Consider the following 20,381-nt stretch of genomic DNA (forward strand, 5'->3'; position numbering starts at 1 on the left):
TATTTTATAATATTATTTATTTCTTTGTCGACTGAGAGCAGTGAATTAAAGCCAATTATTAATTTGTATCTGTACTTATACTTGGCGTCTCTGCTGAATTTCTGCTGAATGAAGGTTGCTGCTTTATTTTATTGAGCATGAATATTTAAAAAACCTAAAATCCTTATGTACACTTAAATTGTAATTTTTAGCATTTAAAGGTGCCCTTCTTTGTCTCTTTTAATGGGTTTTGTCCTAAATTTCACTAAACATGATATTAAGTCCTTGAGTTCCTACTTTTTGTATAATTTGCCCGATTTTTTTGTCTGTCCTTTATTTTCAATTTTCCTGGTTGTTTCAAACTTGTGGGTAAGTGGCAAGCTGGGGAAAGGCTCTGTGACACAGAGTATGCAGGAAACAAAGAGCTCAGAAGACTGGTTGCTGATCTTCACAACATTTTAAAAGCCAATGACTCTTACAGATACTGTCTTCCGCTGGTTTATCTGACCAGATAACAAAATTGCAATTGAGATATTGAGTAGAACAAATGTGTGACTTCATAGAGAAATTCCTGGGGGAATGGAATCTGATTCAAGCCAAGAACTTTCCAGAGACTTGAATAAAACATGTTTCTAACCTCAAAATCTAGTACAAGTGGAAGAATCAGCCTTTTAATGTTGATCCTTTCTAGGTTCCATCTTTGGTTATCCTAATATTTGCAAAAATATTCTATAGTTTCATATGTTTGAACCCTCCAAAGTAGGCTGATGGCTTCTAAATATCTTTCTCCCATAGACCTCTTTAGAACTCCATGGTTATAAGCAACTGCCTACAAGACGTTTCTACCTTCTTATCTCACAGACACTGTGGACTCATCAAATCCCTCCTACTGTTGTTCTTCTCCTTGAATAGCATCAAATCTATTCTGTTAAACTGAAAACTGTAATTACAGTAGATGGCTGTCCTTCATTTATCCTCTCCTCCTGCATTTATTCAAGTGACTATGATGACACTGCTGCTTAGGCTAAAACAGGGATCCTTCCCTAACTAGTCATGGCAATTAGTACTGACATTCTAAGCAGAACCTACTTTTGTGAAATCATAATTTGATGGAATTGAGAGGTTTTGCTATTAATTCAGTTAACCTATTAGTGAGTCAGCTATTCCAAATAAAAAGTCCTAGTTTTACTTTTTTGTTTTGTCTCTAGAGAAACTTTTATTCTAAGTAGACCAAAACCTGAGAGATTTTGTTTGTTTGTTTGTTGGCTTGTTTGTTTTGTTTTAAGAGACAGAGTATTGCTATGTTGTCCAGGCTGGTCTCAAACTCCTGAGCTCAAGTGACCTTCTTGTCTCAGCCATACCAGTATGCCAGCCAAACCTAAGTTTTTGAATAAACAAAAAATAATCTGGATCAAGTTTGTCATAAAGGGATAGTCCAGGGCTGGGTGCTGTAGCTCACTCCTATAGTCCTAGGCCTCTGGGAGGCCAAGGCGGGAGGATTGCTTGAGCTCAGGAGTTCAAGACAAGTCTGGGCAAGAACAAGAACCCTAAAAAATAAAAAATTAGCTGGGCATCATGGCATGCACCTGTAGTCCCAGCTACTTGGAAGGCTGAGGCAGGAGGATCCCTTGAGCCCAGGAGTTTAATTAAGGTTGCAGTGAGCTACAATGATGCCCCTGCATTCTAGCCTGACCCTGTCTCAAAAAATAAAAATAAAATAAAAAATTTCAATGATCCCTATGTAATCCTGTCTCTTAATTTAGTACTTGACCTTTTTGATAACCTTTTGAGTTGTTTCTCAGAAATGGTGGATTTTTTGCAAGATAAAGGAACTGAGATACTGAAGGCTCTTCGGCAGAATTCCTAACAAGATTCCCCATTCCCCATAATCTGCCCCTATGCATCTAGTCCACCATTTGTTACACCACAGCCTGCCCCAAGTCACGTGGCCCTTCCTTTAAATGCCCGTGATCTCCATTACTCAGAGAAATGAATATGAGGCAGCTTCTCCCACAAGAGATCTAGTTTTGTCTTATGGGGGCTTGTCTGGGATGGTGTTGCTCATGGTTTGGTGGCTGTGGAGTGAGAAGAAACCAAAAACTTCCCTTAGCACCTGCCTGGCCATGTTTGCTGGTGGGCAGCTTTGGGCTCTCCTGCCTCCATGTCATTGGTGATTGCCTCCAAAAAAAGGAACTCTGGATTTGGATTTTGAAAGTTGTACTCTGGTGCGTGAGTGTTATTTGAAGGTACCACACAGTAGGGGATGTCCCTCTCGGTTTGGGGAATTCTGAGGAATTCCCATTTGTTTTGGATTGGCTAAATCCCCAATCATTTATGAGGTTGTGGGCACTCCCAGGGCTTGTTAGTTGAAACTGCAGTTTATATATTTGGAACCTCTTAAGCTTCTCTTTATGTTGAGTGTTTATCTGTATTGGTGTATGCTTATAAATGTGGAGTCTGCTAAGCTCTTTTTCTCTATTTTCTTTTTGCTGTTGATGATATTATTAGTGCAGTCCAAGGTCTTGGAGGTTGAAAGACATCTCTGATGGTAGTTTGTCTTGTGGCAGGTTCTTATGTCTCAGCAATTGGACCTAGACCAAAACTCCTTTGTGGTTTCAAGAACAGGATCTTACATTCAGGAATGGGCTGCTTGTCAAATCTGGGAATAATGTGATCAGAGAGAATCCAGACTTTCCCCAAAAGGTTTTTGTTTTTTGTTTTGTTTTGTTTTGTTTTGTTTTGTTTTGTTTGGGACAGGATCTTGTTCTGTTGCCCAGGCTGGAGTGTAGTGGTATCACCAGAGCTCGCTGCAACCTCAAACTCCTGGGCTTGAACAATTCTCCTGCCTCAGCCTCCCTCGTAGCTGGGGCTACAGGCATGTGCCACTACACTCGGCTAATCCCCCAAAGTTTTGTGATCAACAGAGCCTTAGTGATTCTAGATGCCTCGTAGAGTATTTATAGGGTAGTGGGTTTATGGATCCAATTAGCTCCAGTTTACCTGGCTTACATGACAGGTTGCGGGAACTTCTGGTTTGAAGAAAATGTTCTGTACTAGTGCCTGTGATGGTAATGATGATAATCGCCATGATAATAATAGTAAACTTCTAACTACTACAACAGACTGGAACTCTTTAGACATTCCTGGGCAGTCTGCCCTCTCCTAGAAGTTTCTCTGTGTAGCTTTTCTTGGGGACTGAGCTCTGTCATAGAGCTAGCTTGACAAGGAGAGAAGTGGACATTTTTATCTCTTGATCCTCTCTTTAAAAAGGATTTTATATTATTATCATCATCATCATCGTTATCGTCATTGTAGGAGTGAGGGGAAATTTGTCCTTTCCCCTGAAAGTTTGCTGAAAGATCAACTCACAGTTAAGGCAGATTAATAAGAGATAAGTTTATTTATCATGCTCCTGGAGAGAATCACACAGTGATTACCCAGTATCCCAATGAAGTTCACATATTTTTGTATCTGTCTTTTTGGAGGGGAGGGGAAATGAGGACTGCAAATAATTCTGTTTAGGAGTGACAAATGGTGTTAGGGAAGACAAATTGATGGGGGAAACAGATTGACTTATAAATTAACCTGAGACACTGGTATTATGTTTCAAATAATTTGGGCTAGGTCTAGTGCCTTCTTGATCTTTTTTCCTGCAATATACTGAGATAACAGGGAGAGGAAGGGAAGTCACTTGCCCACTTTGATCTTTTGATCAGGTCAGTCCAGTTTATGTAGATAGAGGGAAAGCCTCTTCCAAGGGTCTGTTAATCTCTAAGAGCCTTTAATTCAAAATACTCTATACCAAGGAGTCATATTTTTGGGTGAAATTTACTGAGCTCCTTTATCATCATCTATAACATCCTGATCTGAACTGCCGCCCCTCTGCCCCCGACACCTGCCCCTCATCTATGCTCACCACCCACTGCAAGGAAATTTGTTTCTCATTTCCCTGGTTTTGGCTCTTTCCAGAGCAACCTTTGTTTTCTCTTCAGGGACAGCCACAGGAGGGCATCAGGAGTAGAAAATCTGGATTTTTCCAAGCAGGGGCAGGTGGAGACCTCTTCCAGATACTCAGGCACAGTGCACTCAGGCTGGAGGCTGCAGTCTTTTTCCTTCATTACTTTAGGAATGTCACTCCCTTGAGTGTTCACTTCTGTACAGTGACTATAGATTCCTGGGTTAGGCAAAACCAGTACCTGGAGAGAATTTTATACATTGTGCCATCTCATCTTCCTCCACCCACTTCCTGGTCCTTGGTTATCCTTATCTAAAAATAGTGCCAGACCTGGAACCCTTCTAAGGACTGTTAAGATCCCTGGAGGGTTTTAAAAATTTTTTGTTTGTTTGTTTTGTTTTTTTGAGACAGCGTCTCACTCTGTTCCCCAGGCCAGAGTGCTGTGGCATCAGCCTAGCTCACAGCAACCTCAAACTCCTGGGCTCAAGCAATCCTTCTGCCTCAGCCTCCCGAGTAGCTGGGACTACATGCATGCGCAGCCATGCCCGACTAATTTTTTCTATATATATTAGTTGGCCAATTAATTTCTTTCTATTTAGTAGAGATGCTCAGGCTGGTTTCAAACTCCTGACCTTGAGCAATCCTCATGCCTTGGCCTCCCAGAGTGCTAGGATTACAGGCATGAGCCACCATGCCTGGCCTCCTTGGAGGTTCTTAACAACTTCAGACATTTAGAAGAAACTCAAAATGAAACACACATTTCTCAACACCACTGGTTCTGTAATCTCCTCACTGTGCTCACAACTGCCATAGTGGTTAGTAAAAGATTTGTGAAAGTCTCAGGTGGGGTGCAGTGGCTTATGCCCATAATCTCAACACTTCAGGATTCCAAGGCTGGAGGAACACTTGGTCCCAGGAGTTTGAGACCAGCCTGGCAACATAGCAAGACTCCATCCCTACAAAAAATAGAAAAATCATCTGGACGTGATGGCACTTGCCTATAGTCTCAGCTACTCAGGCGGCTGAGGCAGAGGATCACTTGAGCTTAGGGATTTGAGGTTGCAATGAGCTATGACGATGCCACTGCTCTATAGTGGGCACTGAAACATAGGCAACAGAGTGAGACCTTGTTTCAAAAAAAAAGAAGAAAGTCTCAGATCCTGTGGTTTATGGCCAAGGACAGCCAGATTTTCTTAAAGAGTGCATCCTTACTAGATTTTGAGTTCAAGACAAAGCATACAAATATTTTGAAAATATTTTCTGTTTCTCATGTGTGTCTACCATGTATGACTTTTAAGGTCTTACAGATCATTTTCCTTGTTGTTTCTGGGTTAGTTTGTCAATTTTCATGTTGCTATATAAAGACTAAGTCAGGAGCCACATTTCTATTTAGGTACACAGCAAGATCATAATCCCCATAATGTTGGACATTGTCCACTGATATGTAAATTCCCTGTACCTTTTAAGTGCAAGTACTTATGTTTCATATAATTTGTGAAAGGAAGAGAAAAACAGCTATTTTATTTCACTTCTTCATATAATCTTCACTTTCCTTAATATATGATTTTCTGTATCCATTATAAAAGACTGAATTGCAATTATGAAACAGCATGGACCAGAAAGAACTTCCCAGCAGGTCCTTTGCTCCTTTGAGTAGGAATACTTTTTGTTATATGTTTTTTGTTTTGTTATGCTTTTTTCCTTTTATGTGTTTTCAGATTTATTTTTTTTTAAGACAAGGTCTCACTCTGCCACCGAGGCTAGAGTACAGTGGCGTGATCATAGTTCATTGTAACCTCAAACCCCCAAGCTCCAGTGATCCTCTCATTGTGGCCTCCCAAAGTGCTGGGATTACAGGTATGAGCCACTACACTCAACTTGTCTTCAGATTTTAATAGTGAGGATGAATTAACTTTAAAACAGAAATATATGTCTATTCATTGTAGAGAGAGAAAGAAGATTCTTTGAGAAGCAAAGTTTCCTATCATGTAGAGGCCTGGCCAGGAGACCAGAAGGGGAGGGTGAAGAAAGACCCAACACCAAGAGAACACACAGTCCACAGCAGTTCTGAGCAGCCAGTTCCACCAAGTGCTTTTGGATACAACCAAGGAAAGTTCTAGAGTGCTTTTGAGAAAAACAAAGCACTGAAGAACCAAGTAAGAGGTCAAGGAAACAGGGACAAAGTGAGAGATGAAGAAGAGTTATGACTCCAGACATAGTATGGGACTGGGAAAATACCACACAGAGCCAGGTTTCTGCAGAGTTTTTTTAATTTGAGAGTGAAAAGAATGAGCTTAAAGTTGGGTGAGAAGAAAGCCCATCATCCAGAATAAAGGGACATCCCTGCCCAGGTGCCATGACCTGAATGCACTAAGGGCCAGGCACCAAGGAAGGCTCTGGTAGGGTCTGACCCAGAGGGGTTTGGGGACCCACCATCATAAAGATGCCCCTCTCTTCATGTGAGGTGAAGTTTCTGCTCTCACTCTATCTTCAGAGTTTCTACAAGAGAACTACTTGGTGTCAGAAATATAAAGGAGGACTAATTAGGGATAGGACAAGTTTAACAATGCATGCCTATATTAGAGGAGAGAGGAGGCTATAAGTGGACCTAGAGGGTCTTACTGACAGTTCCTGCTTTTTAAAAAACCTTCAGGATGGGGAAAGGATAGATGTCCAAACTTCTGGGGTTTGCTTTTTTAGGGGTATGGGTAGTCTTAACCATCTACCCTAAAGTATGATTTTCCTCTGGAATAGATTTGAAAAAGTCTGATATTTCAGGATCACAGAGTTGGGGAGATATGTTTTCTTTCCTTTAATTTTCAAACACACACACACATACACACAAGTACACTCCCACATATCTATTCACACACACACACAGACACACACACCTGCACAAGCAGCTGCTTGGGTAGTACTGGATGGTTTGGTGATATGGAGGTTGGATAGAAAGAAGTGTGGCGCAAAGATGGATCCTTTGTTAAACATGTCTTTCAGGTAATAAGCAGGGTGGTGATTTCTCCCCATCACTAGCCCTTCCTACTGGGTATTAGTGTGCTTTATGTACTCTAGGATGTCTGATTTGACTGTGCTGATGGGAGCCTTGTGGAACCAGCGCATGACAGGGACTCCACTGGGCCCCACTAGGAACTTCTCAAAGTTCCAACGGATGTCATGGACCTTCATGGGCTCCCAGAAGAGTTGGCTTGATGAGCCCAAAAGTTCAGAGGTTGGAGGGCAGGAGTTCTGGGCCACAGACATGAAAAATAGAAAGGTAAGTTTATTGTTACTTCCGTGGTGGTCCAGTCTTATCCCCACTCTTAGAGAATCTACTTACCATTATATATCTTAATATATTAACTACTAACATGCTTCCAATCAACCACAGACATTGCAATGTATTATCACCAATACACCAACTACCAGTCAAACCACCAAAAGTTATAGAGAGTACAATAGTGAACAGAAAGCATTCCTCCTTTCCCTCCATCCAAGATTTTATCATGGTGCTTCAATAAAATAATATCTTTTATTTCCTTGGGCAAGTCATATCATTTTTATGGGTTTCAGTTTTCCTAGCTGAAAAATAATAGGTTGACTTAGAGTAGTGGTTCTCAGAGTTTGGGGCTTCATAGGCCAGGAAAAGTTCAATAACGAAGTTTTGGAGATTAATGTAGAATAACTAACATTCATTTTGAACAATAAGAATAATTAAAAGCTTACTATAACCATAAATTCAAAAAGTTTTAGTTAGGTTGAACCACATAAGATTGATGATAACACCATTTTTGAGCAACTAAAAAGGCAATATATATGGTTAAACCTAATAGTAGTTTAATTATCAGAATAAATGCTGGTCTTATATTCAATAAGTTGAGCTTTATGAAACCTTCCCACATTTTTTTTTCCAGTTTGCTGTGGAAGGGTGAAAATTTGAGCAATGGCCAGTCTTGTTCTGCAGATCAGCATTTGGGGATGGGTGGACTAAGAAATCCTTGGGTGGGGGGCTTCCATCGTGGTATTCTGTGTTTCTAACATCATGACTCTAAAGGCACTTACCACATGGCACTCTATATTATCCATGTCTATGTATGTCTCCTGATTACATGGGAGTTCCTTCAGGGAAGAGACTGTGCTCTACTGATGTTCGTTAGGTCATTGTATATATAGCACAGTTGCCTGCACATACCAGAGACTTGAAAAATGATTGTTGAATGAATGAATCATTACTATTCATTAGGAGTGGTTAGTCCATGTCTGAGCTATCATCCATTATGTGTGTCCTCTACTTAAGGCCAAAGCATCACAAAAGATATTGCCATGATCCTTGAATTTATCTGAGCATAAATCCCTTTTCAAGGAGTCCAACCCCAATCCTAGACATGATCCCCACTGCTTTCAGGGCATCTTTATCTGACCAATCCATGCTGGATTTATGTTCACTCACCTTAAGGAAAGTAAAGACCTTCTGTTCATTTTCTCCATTCACATCCCCTTTTTCAAAGAGCAGGAAATTGGGGACAAAGCCTCCACCTGGACGCACGTACCTTCAATGAATCAGAGTATTTACAAGAGGATCCAAATTAAGACCAAGATGCACCACCAATTCACCACAACAGCTAATCAGAGATAGAGAGTGTAGACAGGGAAAGTGAGGAAAGACAGGTGTGAGGGAATCAGGACTTCATGCAATAGGCTTTATGGAGCCAATATAAAATAACAATAAAATTTAAAGGCAATATTTTGAGCTTGGGCTTCCTGGTTCATTTCCATTTCCTAAATTCCGTTCTTCCCTTGTAGCTCCTTTTCCATTATGTCTTCCCTTAGTCTTTTTTTTTTTCTTCCCTTAGTCTTATCATCAAAGAATCCAAAAGTAAAGAGGATGTTTGAGCACTGCCAACAGGACCACACTGAATTCAAAGCATCATGGTGATATTCTTCAACCCATCAATCTGTCGCCACCACCCCAGAAATTTCCACAATGGGAAGAAGGCTTTTAGGCGAATGAGGAATAGAAATCCTGACAGGGCTTCTGCAGGGTCCCACACAGGCACTCACTTGAGCCCAGAAAGGATCTCTGAGTTCGTTCCTGGTTCTTGTTTTCCAAACTGGTTGCAGGGAAAGCCCAACACAATAACACCCAAATCTCTCAGCTCCTCCTGTAGTGCATTCAATTCTGTAAGTAGAGAATGAATAGCATGGGCAGCCTGGTCAGAAGCTCTAGCTCAAGCAGTGAAAGACCATTTATCACACGAATAAACTGAGGACTATGAAGGGAAAGATTATAGAGATTGAGGAGGTAGAGCAAAAACTAGAAGACTGGTTTCCAGAAACTCATCCAAATGGCTGCTGTTTTTCGTGTGCAGTAATTCCCATAACTAGCTGCACCTTAGCACCCAGCGAGAATTCTTATTAAAACACACACACACACACACACACACACACACACACACACAGATTGGTTAGTCTTGTGTGTGAGTCCTGATTGATTCTGAAGAATCCTTCCTTAATTGGTGGATTGACTGACCAAATGTACTGTCAAGGAAAAGGCAAACAAAATGGACATACTACCTTCCCCTTCCCTCCAATGTCCCATGATGACACAACTTGACACTGTAGTCACATTCCCAGGAGCACTGTTTGGTGCTCTACCCTAGGAGTGGTAGACGAAATCAGAAAAATTCCAAGCCTAGCTCCAGAGCATTCTCTACCCTCTCATCAATTCCAGGGACCTAACTGATGCCATTTCTCTGGAACACTCCCTGGGACCTCAGGCTACAAGCTCCAGAGTGCTCTTTACCACTACCAGGAAGCCTTCTGACTTGTGTATCTAGACTCATACCGTTATTTTCATCTCTAGCTTTTTTTAGTTCAGATTTATTCAGTCCCCAAAAGCAGCATCAGCCAGTCTCAGTGAGACTTGGCTCTGCCTACTGGCGTCTCTTCCCTCTTCTCTTTGGCCATCAAGAATATTTCCTTCCTATAAGAGAAACACTTAGCAAACCTTGCTTGACTCTAGTCCTTTGGCAATTTTTTTTTTAACTCTCTAAATTTTCTTATCTGGAGTAAAATTTGAATGAGATGCTCTTTAAAATTCTCATAACCTAGTTTAATATATTATATGACAGCAACATAATGGAAAACTATGCCTTAGGAATGAATGAGGAAGCTCATCACATACTTTTACAGATTAATGTCCAAGATATTTTATTATGCAAAAAAGCAAGGTGCAGAATCATTTGTGTGTGTGTATTTGTGCTTGACAGAGAGAGAAAGAGAGAGAGAAAAATAGAGGAATATTTGCTTGTATATGCATAAAAGATTTTTGGAATTTTACACCATAAGCTGATGACATTGGTCACCTAAAGGAAAGGATACATGGAAGGTGCCACTGTTAAACCCTTTCGTATGTTTTGAATTCTGAATGTTGAAAACATATTACTTACTGAACACATAACAAATTTAACTTAAAAGCAGATCACATCTCATGGAACTGCTATTTACATATCACAACTTTTAAAATTTACTATATTTTTCAATTTTAATTTTCTGAAGGGAGGAAAATCCCTCTTTGCTAAATGATACTAAAGTGTTGTTTGGGCTATTATAATTATTAGGTTGTGAGGTTTTATAAAAATTTAGTCTATAGCTTTTCAGGTTTTCCCTAGAGTTGATTACACATAAAAATGAAAACTATAAAGTGACCCCCAAATTCTTTTAAATGTGTGGATATTACCCCAATCTGTACTTTGAAGAGTATTTTTTTTTTTATACATAAGTTCACCATTAAATTGAAAAAAATCTTTGGCTTCTCTTGGTAATCTGAACAATTTGTCTTTTGTTGTGCTTTGGAGGAGTGATTATTTTAACATAATTTTTGCCTAAATTAAGAAGCACCTTCTGAATGCTAATTTTAAAATGTCAAAATTTGGTGAACCATATATCTTAGATGCTAGCTTATGATATGCTTAAATTTAAGTGGTATTTAAAAAGGAGAAAATTCTGAGATTTGCTATTATTGAAGTTCCATTAAGATAAATGATAGGACTTTATATTTTTGATCAGTTGAATTGATAGCAATGTCAATATGTGGAAAATTTTTCTTAAAGCTTGTTTATATATTACTTTGATCTATTTTTCTGTGACATTTAGTGTAATAAACCTTTTGAATTTATCTTGAACAGTGCTTAAAAGTGTAAAATAAAGCTTTTGGCCTGTCAAAAACTACATCTACCTCTAGTATAACTGATCTAGAACTTTAGCTTTTCTGGATCAACAAGAATACCAAACTCTTCCTCAACGAGTGCACAGAAACAATGGAAAACACACCTCAGCCACCATAGAAGGTTAGGCCACGTTTGTAGAGATGGAGCATTCTCTCATATTGCCAGTCACCCTAAAAAGCCCTCACACCAATCAAACAGAAAACTCCATTTTTTCTCCTCTGTCATTTGGAGGTGCCTTTAGAACCCAAGAGCATTTTCCAAAAGATCAAAGATCAATCCTCTCTCCTGTTGTTATCAGAAGTCACCAGGGAGAAAGATAAAATCAACCCCTGAAAGCTAGGTTCTGGTCTGGGAGAGGCTAGGTTCTGGTCTGGAAGCTAGGCTTTGGCATTCTCCTGGAAACAGTTTCACAGAACAGTATCACACAACATGAGACTATGATGAATCAAGACCAAAATAAGACCGCTCCATAATTATGGCTGAACACTGACAAACCATGAACATTGTCCAAATCACAAAAATGATGAAACACCATCCTATTCTTTTTCTTTTTTGATCATTTTTAATTTCATTTATTTAAAATGTCAAATATCTATAATTTTAATATAGTCTATTTCTTATATTTAAAAATAAAGAATACAATGTTGAAAACAAATCATTTCAGTGAGCTCAATGAAGACTCAAAATCTTATAGTATCATCCAAAAACATGTAGAACAGATTTAAAAATACACACTATTGAAATTGGCAAGTTGAAAAGGCAATGCATATGAAGGGTAAACTTTGAAAAGAAGCAGCTATATAGAGTCCTTAAGAGTGAAATTTCTCATTAATACATCTGAAATATTTCTACTTTCTATTCCAAACCTTATTCTGTTTCTAGCTCTATACCAAATCTTAAGAAAGTTGGCTTGAATCAGTTTTTACAGTGTTATTTGAATCTAAAAATAACTAAAACTTGAGAGCTGGGAAAAATTTTGATATTTTTCATCATTCATGGTTTAACATTTAATGAACAAATTCTTCACTGAGTTTATGTGGTAAGGGTCTTGTGGTGAAAAGTACTTTTTCAACTGGACAGATGAAAATATGAACAGCAAAGCAAGAATCTAGGAATCGGCCAGGCTTGCTGGCTCACACCTGTAATCCTAGCACTCTGGGAGGCCAAGGTGGGAGGATCGTTCTAGCTGAGGAGTTCTATACCAGCCTGAGCAAGAGTGAGACCCCATCTCTACTATAAATAGAAAGATTAGCTGGGCATGGTGGTGTGTGCCTGTAGTCCCAGCTACTTGGGAAGCTGAGGCAGGAGGACTGCTTGAGCTCAGGAGTTTGAGATTGCAGTGAGCTACACCGCCACCATGGCATTCCACTCAGGGCAACAGAGAGAGACTCTGTCTTAAAAAAAAAAAAAAAAAAGAATCTGGTAGGGACATGTAAAAAAAATATGGAATGCTTCACAAATTTGTGTGCCATCCTTGCATAGGGGCCATGCTAATCTTCTCTGTATTGTTCCAATTTTAATATATGTGCTGCCGAAGCAAGCACCCTTATTCTTGCCAATATGAGTGACTACTGCTTCTTTACCAGTTATAGCTTTAGCTTAGCTTCTCCCACCATGTAGATATGATTTATAATATTAAGATACCCAATCACATAATTTTCTTTATTTCCTGATGGCATCTAATCCAGAACAAAGCTTCCATTTCTTAAACCCTTTCCCAAATCACTAATACAGGCTCAGATCCTATTAATACAATACATCTTTTCTAACCTTCTTATTGAGAAGCTGCAGCATATGTTCCCTACACTATCTGTTCTCCTTCAAGGCACTGAGTAACAATTCAACGAGCAACTATTGGTGTGTTGCTGCTAGTCTTTGTGACTAAATCTTTGGGAAAGTCTTAGTTCTCAAATCCAGAGATAATCTGCCTGGCATTCTAAGGAGCAGAGAAGAAGCAAGATGTAGGAAAGTAGAGTTACCTGATCCCTTCACTCCCCCCCCCCAATAATGCATTAGTAAAACCTTCTGGAATTAGAACATGGCTATCTGGTAAAGCTAATTCCATAAGAGTTGAAACATGAGTTCTTACCACGATACTGAACTGTCAAGCCTCAGTAGGTGGCCACATTGACAAAGAGGACGTGCTTGCCTGCATACTGCTTGAACTGGATGTACTCGCCATCAAGGGTGAGGGCTCCATACTCATAGATGGTGCCTGTCACCCCTTTGTTGCAATCCATCTGGAATGTAATAAAAATAACTGTAATGATATAAGATAAACAATAATTCCCAATATCTGTGGACTTTTCCAAAGCACTCAAAGACCCATCATGTAATATCTTGAAATTCTTAGAAATGGGGAGACCTTTTTAAGTATAAGTTTTTGTTAGAGCTGAGGCCACAGTGAGCATTTATATCTTCTAACTTAAAATTCATTTTGTGTGTGTATGTGTGTGTGTGGCAGGGCATGTACACTTCATAATATTCTTTCCATTAATATAATTTACCTCCATTCTCTGACATTCTACTCTCCCTATCATAATAACTCATTCCAGTCATCCCATCCTTTCCCTGATATTATTAATAGATTTTTGCAAGATTTCTCATAACATGAATAAGTGTTCCATAAATTCCTCATCTGCCCATAATTTGCTTCTCCTCTGGATCCCATCGAAGGGCCTTTCCCAGTTTGCCAATGGGGTGCTCACTGGTACCTACAAAACTCATCCTCGATAGCCACTTCTTCTTAGGCCTGTACTGTAGAGAAACAGCCTAGAGGAAAAATTTTCTATCCACAAACATGCTAAGAAAAAAAGGTAGACAAAAACCTAGAACTAAAGACCAAGATGTAATCTGGTGAGAGATGTCAGATTCCTAGCATAGAATTTTAGAGTAAATTGGACTTCAAGGAGTCTTACTCCATAAAGGCTTGCCCCAAACAGTGAAGGAGTTGCCTGTGGGTGAACTTCCATGGGGATAGCGGGGCGAGAAGCTCTTTATCATCTTATAAGTCTATAAGTTCTGTCACCAGGCAATAGCTTCTTCTTCACTATCCTGCAGAGAAGGAGGCTTGCCCTAGGGCAGGTCCTTTCCCTATGTGTCCATACATCTGTACACATCTGTGCATACACATTTGTCCAAATTATTGGGAATATTAGTCTAAGAAACACACTATGATAGGTTGTCATCTATGCACCTGCATTCTCTTTGCCTTCATGCCACCTTACCTCTGTGCAAAATAATTTCTAGCCTTTGCCTTTCTTGCTACTGTAATAAAAAGTCAGATGGAAATCATTGTGTGGACTACCATTTGTGTGCTTTCATTTTTCTTGCCTTAACTCTGGGCTCAATACCTTCCAAAGTTGGCTTCTCACATGGATATCACCCTATGAACTGGGATGCAGATGCTTTAAAAAATTGCAGACTTGAAGAGCTCAATCCTTCCTATCCGACTTTCAGTTCTGTTTCCATTTGCTTAGGTCTGTTTGAAGAGGTCAGGACACCATAGAACACAGCTTTTCATTCACAAGATAATTTTCTACATCAGGAATTCCATACCCAACCGGGAAGCATAGACCCGGATGCTGCTCAGAGGTTGTCCTTTCAAGTGAGCTGTGACTTCGAACATTTTATGTCATCTTATACTTCACATGAAGCCAGTGACAGAGGTTAAAGCACAAAGCTCAGGTTTGGGGACCTGCATGAGTGTGTACTGGGAGCATGTTAGAAATATAAATTCCTGACCTCCCCCTAAGACCTACTGAATCAGAAACTCTAGGGGTGGGGCCCAGCAATCTCTGCTCTAACAAGCTCTCCAGGTGATTCTTATGCAAGTCAAGGGAATAACTGCATTATATGATAGCCATTGCTCTCCACCTTTTATAGAAGAGAGAAAGGGACCAAGCAAAGATATATAACTGGCTTACTGCCACCACTGAGGCCGAGTTCTTGAATGAGTTTGTTGGATTTTAAAGTTAAAATTTGTTAGTGCCTCAGGTGATCTACTCAGTCCCTACCTTGCATCCTAAGACAAATCTTTTACAGGGGTGCCTAACAACATCCACTGTGGGAGCTTTTCTGAATAGCATCAGATGATTTGGAGCAGTACCAAGATCCGGGAACAAATCCTCTGATCTGAGCTTTGTCTCCATCTCACCACATCACCCTCCCTAAAATTAATCTTGGAGCACAACCAACCTGGCCTGGGGGGAAAGCTCCTCTTTCCCTGACCTTGAAAATACTAGAGCACATTCCAGCACCAGTTTCTCTACTTTCTCCCTCTGGGTTTCTGGCTGAGCAGCCTTTCCAAGAGCAACCTTCAATCCATTTGCTACATTATGCCTCATTTCCCAGGATCCACAGTGCTGCTTCAAGCTACAGACCACCATGGAGAGGACAGGCTCTGAGCCATCAAGGGGCCACCAGGGGTAAGTGGCAAAAAAGAATGCGCCAAAGCTGTCACCCCAAACACACACTCAGTTTAAGAACCACTAAGAGCAGAGGAGAAGATGGAACTGAGAGACGGTTGGCCAGGTGTGGTGGCTCACATCTATAATCCTAGAACTCTGGGTAGGCTGAGGCAGGTGGATTGTTTGAGCTCAGCAGTTTGAGACCAGCCTGAGCAAGAGTGAGACCCCATCTCTACTAAAAAAAAAAATAGAAAGAAATTATCTGGACAACTGAAAAATGTATAGAAAAACTTAGCTGGGCATGGTGGCACGTGCCTGTAGTCCCAGCTACTTGGGAGGCTGAGGCAGGAGGATTGCTTGAGCCCAGGAGTTTGAGGTTGCTGTGAGCTAGGCTGACACCATGGCATTCTAGCCCAGGCAACAGAGTGAGACTCTGTCAAGAGAGAAAGAGAGAGAGAGTGAGAGAGAGAGAGAGAGAGAGAGAGAAAGGGGGGGGCAGTTGGTTTAAGGAGAGTCTCTGCTGCAAATGACAGCAGTGTCAGAATTTCTGAAGCAGGGCAGGAACGGCAGATCTTGTCCTTTGAGAAGAGGAGAGAACTCGTGGCATCTCTGGCAGCCGGCAGTCAGGTTAGTTAAATCAGCCTGGATCCCCCTCGGGACACTCACCTTCATATTTTCTGGCTTCAGAGTCTGCTGAGTGAAGCCAACCAGGAATAGGGAGAAAAGACAAGAGGCCCAGAACTGTGGGATCATGGTTCTGCTAGGAGGTCTAGGCAAGCCTGAGGTCCTCAGTGATCTCGGTCCCTTTTGAGTCCCTGGCAGGGGCCAGTTTGAAGATGTGCCCTCCAATCGCAAAGCAGCATTCAACCACCCCATGGGCTCCCCAACCCCACCCCTGCATCCACACTTGGGACTGGCACGTGTTCTGGCAGGAAGGTGGAGACTTCCGTCTTTGGAACCTGAGGTACCCACCCTGCCCTCGCCAAGTGATTGGCAGTTCCTAGGTGCTGGCTCCATATCCAGGAAGTAAAGCCACCACCACTCAAATCAGAATCTGCTTTTTTAAAACAAAACTATCACGTGACATATATATATAAACTAAAGTTTGAGAAGCATTGCCCTAGATGACTATCCTTTGTCCTTTCCCCTCACACGTTCATCACTCAGTCAGTAGAACACTGCACTGTCTAATCAGCTGTGGGAGGTCTAGTGTCTCAGACACTTTGCCTGGCATTCTGTCCCCTGGCCTGCAAGCAGCAGTAGCACAAATGATGTATGCATATTCACAGTGGAAACTAATCAGGGATAAAACTCTAAACTGTGAGTCAGGAAACAGCCCTGGGCTTGAGTTTCATCCTCTGTAAAGGACTGTAATCGTCCTTGCCCTGATTATTCTATAATCCTATTTCTTGTGAGGCCCTAAGAAGACAAAGATAAAAACCAGAAAGATGTTGGGAAGTATTTAGATTAATAAAGAGATACACAGCTGTTTTCCCTGGCTACTGGCTCTCCCATTCTGCTACCATCCATCCAGCTTTTCATGGTCAGCTTAGCTTTCCTAAACTCCCTTGTTAATTGAAGTGAAAAATTCTTCCTCTTCAGTTCTAAGCCCCTGGTCATCCAGCCCCTTCCACCTGCCATGCCTCTTCCAGGTTCATACAAAAGGCCTTCTCTGCCTCTTGGAACTGAAGCCTGGGTGGGATAGAATTTGTGTGAACTTTCATGGAAGACAAGCTTTTTGTTATCTCAGATTTCTGAGTTCTCAGAAGCCTATAATCTGTGACCTAATCACTGATACCTGATCCAGTCATACAGGTCCCCAAGGCTTTTAGGGTAGTCATGTAGAAACTTTCCTCTTACACACATTCCTAAGCTCTTTAGCCTTTTCTTGTTCTCAGTTCACAAATGGCCGAATCTTTCACTATGAGGCTTTAGAGACCAATGCCTGTCTGTGCTGCTGACTATTCCTTGACTCTGAAAAAGTTAATGTCTATGTCCCCAGATTTCTCATCTGTGAAATCAGGGTAATATTATCTACCTTATAGGGCTGCTGTGAGAATTAAATGTGATAATAACGCTAAAGCACATACCCCAGGACCTGACTCAGGCATGCAACTAGAAGTATATTCACACAGCTTCAGGAATGAGAAAACTGTAGCTCAGGGAGAGATAATACAGCAAAAGTCACGGGGTTAGAAATAGTGAAATGAAGGTAAACTCCTGATGCCTACTCCAGAGCCCTTGCTCTGATTCCATATGGATCATAATCCTGACTAAATCTTTACTGTCTGAGACAATTTACATCTATTAACCTTGTAATAATGAGCCCTCCAGAGGTGAGGAGACACTTTATTATAGCCCGTATCAGTAGGTCAAACAGCCCCACCTTCCTAGGTTCCAGTGTTCCTATATTCCTGATAAGCTTTTGAGCACCTCAGTTCCTGGCCTCCAACGATGAGAAGTGAATGTTCGGGAGCACCTCAACATTCTTCCAGCCTCTATCCATTATCCAATTCCAAAGTTACTTTGACATTTTTACGTATTTGTTATAGTAGTATCTCATTCCCAGGTACCAAAATCTGTATTACTTTTCTGTAACTGCTGTAACAAATTACCACACATTTGGTGTCTTTAAGATAATAAACAAAAATTTATTCTCTCTGTAAGGTTGGTGGCAGGCCCTCCTCCCCTCCCTAGATAAAAAATGGAGCTCACAAGACCAGAACCTGCCACAAACAACTGCCAGGCCCTGAGAACAACCACACCCAGATGTCCACCTGGATAAGAAAGTTTCAGTTCCTGGATTCTGCAAATACCACCAGCCCTTCCCATTTCTCAATAGCCACCGAAGGCCACAGTGGAAAATCCCCAGATCTTCCCACCAAAAGTCCCCAGCCCAACTCAGGCAGCATAAAAGCCTTCATACCTTTCAAACGGGCGTGACTTCTCTGGCCCCATTCCTTTGGGACCCATGAACCTCGCCCAGGAGGACTCAATAAAGCCACGTTGCTTCCCATATTTCTCTGTCTCTCACCTTTTTTCTGCCATCGCCATCTTTACACTCTCATAGTTTGGGAGGCCAGAAATTCAAAATCACTTTTACTGGACTGAAGCAAGGTCAAGACTGTAGGGGAGAATCAATTTCTTGCCTCTTCCGACTTCTGGTGTTGCTGGATTTCCTTGGCTTATGGCTGCATCACTCTAGTCACTGCCTCCATAGTCACATTGCCTTCTCCTCTTCTGTCTTGAAGTCTAATCTCCCTTGTCAGTTCTTAAATGCTTCAGGGAGATGGAAGTATCTCTTCAGGTAGAGTCCAACTTGTGAGTTCAAAGCCTCCTATGGCTAACAGGGAGTGTGATTCTCCAACTTGATGTCCAAAATTTCAGTTTAATTCTGACACCAAATACAAGACTTAGCACAGATCACCTTAGACCTAGGTTAAAAGCTTGGTCCCAAAACACTGCCCCAAATTCAGGGTATATTTGCAAACCCAGGGGAATTGCAAATATATGCTGTCTTAGACTATAGGCATAGTTATTGATATGTGATATATCATAGTGGAAATAGCTAGGATATATCACATATCAATAACTTTATTAGTAAAAGAATTTTTACTTTATTAGTAAAACACTACATGTGAGTAAAAAGTGTGCAGTGGGAGTGATAAACTAGTGACACTTACTCACTAATGAGCTACAAAAGGGTAGCCTTTTCACCCTTCTTTCAAGAATTCTTTGTTGGAGCAGGCCCTTGTGAGAGGTGGTAAATGTGGGTCCTGTGTCAGTCCTTCATTCTAGCTGATTATCCTGAGAGATGAGAAGAGCGCATGTGCAAGACAGGTGAAAAGTGCGGATTCTGTCTCAGTTTTGGTCCCAAACTGAAACAGGATCCGCACTTGCCACCTTAGTCTTCAGACTGATTTGATGACTCAGCTCGGAATGGAAGGCCCAGTCACCTGGGTTTTTCGAGGAGTATGTAGCAGACCTTTTGAAACAATCATTATTTTAAGACTTATTTCACCATCTTTAAGGGACTGCAGCACATTTACCAGCATTTTTAGCGCATTGCTTTCATGAGCTCAGAGCCTAACATGCTTCTGGCAGACCAATCTATGCTGAGGCCCAGCTAAGTGGACATTTCCAAGAAGTCGGTCCTAGAAACTTTAAAATAACCATTCATTAAAGAATTATCTCACTATACATTCATGACTATTTAAAGAAGGGTAGTCCTTTTCAAACTTCTTACAAGAATTCTTTGTTGGAGCAGGCCCTTGTGAGAGGTGTTAAGTGTGGGTCCAATGTCAGTCCTTCATTCTAGCTGGTTATCCTCAGGGATGAGAAGAGCTTATGTGTGACACAGGTGAAAAGTGCAGATCCTGTTTCAGTCTTTAGAGATAATTTCAGTCTTTAGACTGAAACAGGATCCACATTTTTCACCCTTGTCTTCAGACTGATTTGATGACTCAGCTCGGAATGGAAAACAGTTCTGACAAAGTAATGCTCAGCCCCGGGGAACCTGGGTTTTTCGATGAGTATGTAGCAGACGTTTTGAAATATTCACTATTTTAAGACTTATTTCACCATCTTTAAAGGACTGCAGCACTTTTACCAGCATTTTTACCACATTGGTTTCATGAGCTCAGAGCCAAAGATGATTCTGGCAAACCAATCTATGTTGAGGACCAGCTAAGTGGATATTTCCAAGAAGTCGATCCTAGAGCCTTTAATTTCTTTTTCTTTCTTTCTTTCTTTCTTTCTTTCTTTCTTTCTTTCTTTCTTTCTTTCTTTCTTTCTTTCTTTCTTTCTTTCTTT

General features: G+C 40.9%; 1 protein-coding gene and 1 non-coding gene across 2 annotated transcripts; both read right to left on the reverse strand.

The window, feature by feature from the left end:
* Nucleotides 1-6,973: 6,973 nt before the first annotated feature.
* On the reverse strand, nucleotides 6,974-16,322 carry GPX6 (glutathione peroxidase 6). The gene is made up of 5 exons (XM_012741982.2): nucleotides 16,236-16,322; nucleotides 13,250-13,400; nucleotides 8,993-9,110; nucleotides 8,382-8,481; nucleotides 6,974-7,180 (listed from the first exon to the last, which is right to left on the reverse strand). The coding sequence occupies exons 1-5, from the start codon at nucleotides 16,320-16,322 to the stop codon at nucleotides 6,974-6,976; spliced, it is 663 nt and encodes a 220-aa protein (XP_012597436.1).
* On the reverse strand, nucleotides 12,598-12,704 carry LOC142876750 (U6 spliceosomal RNA). The gene has a single exon (XR_012923570.1). It is a non-coding gene; the product is annotated as a U6 spliceosomal RNA (small nuclear RNA).
* Nucleotides 16,323-20,381: the final 4,059 nt, after the last annotated feature.

This window comes from Microcebus murinus, chromosome 15 (assembly GCF_040939455.1).
Source record: "Microcebus murinus isolate Inina chromosome 15, M.murinus_Inina_mat1.0, whole genome shotgun sequence".
Lineage (NCBI taxonomy): Eukaryota > Metazoa > Chordata > Mammalia > Primates > Cheirogaleidae > Microcebus > Microcebus murinus.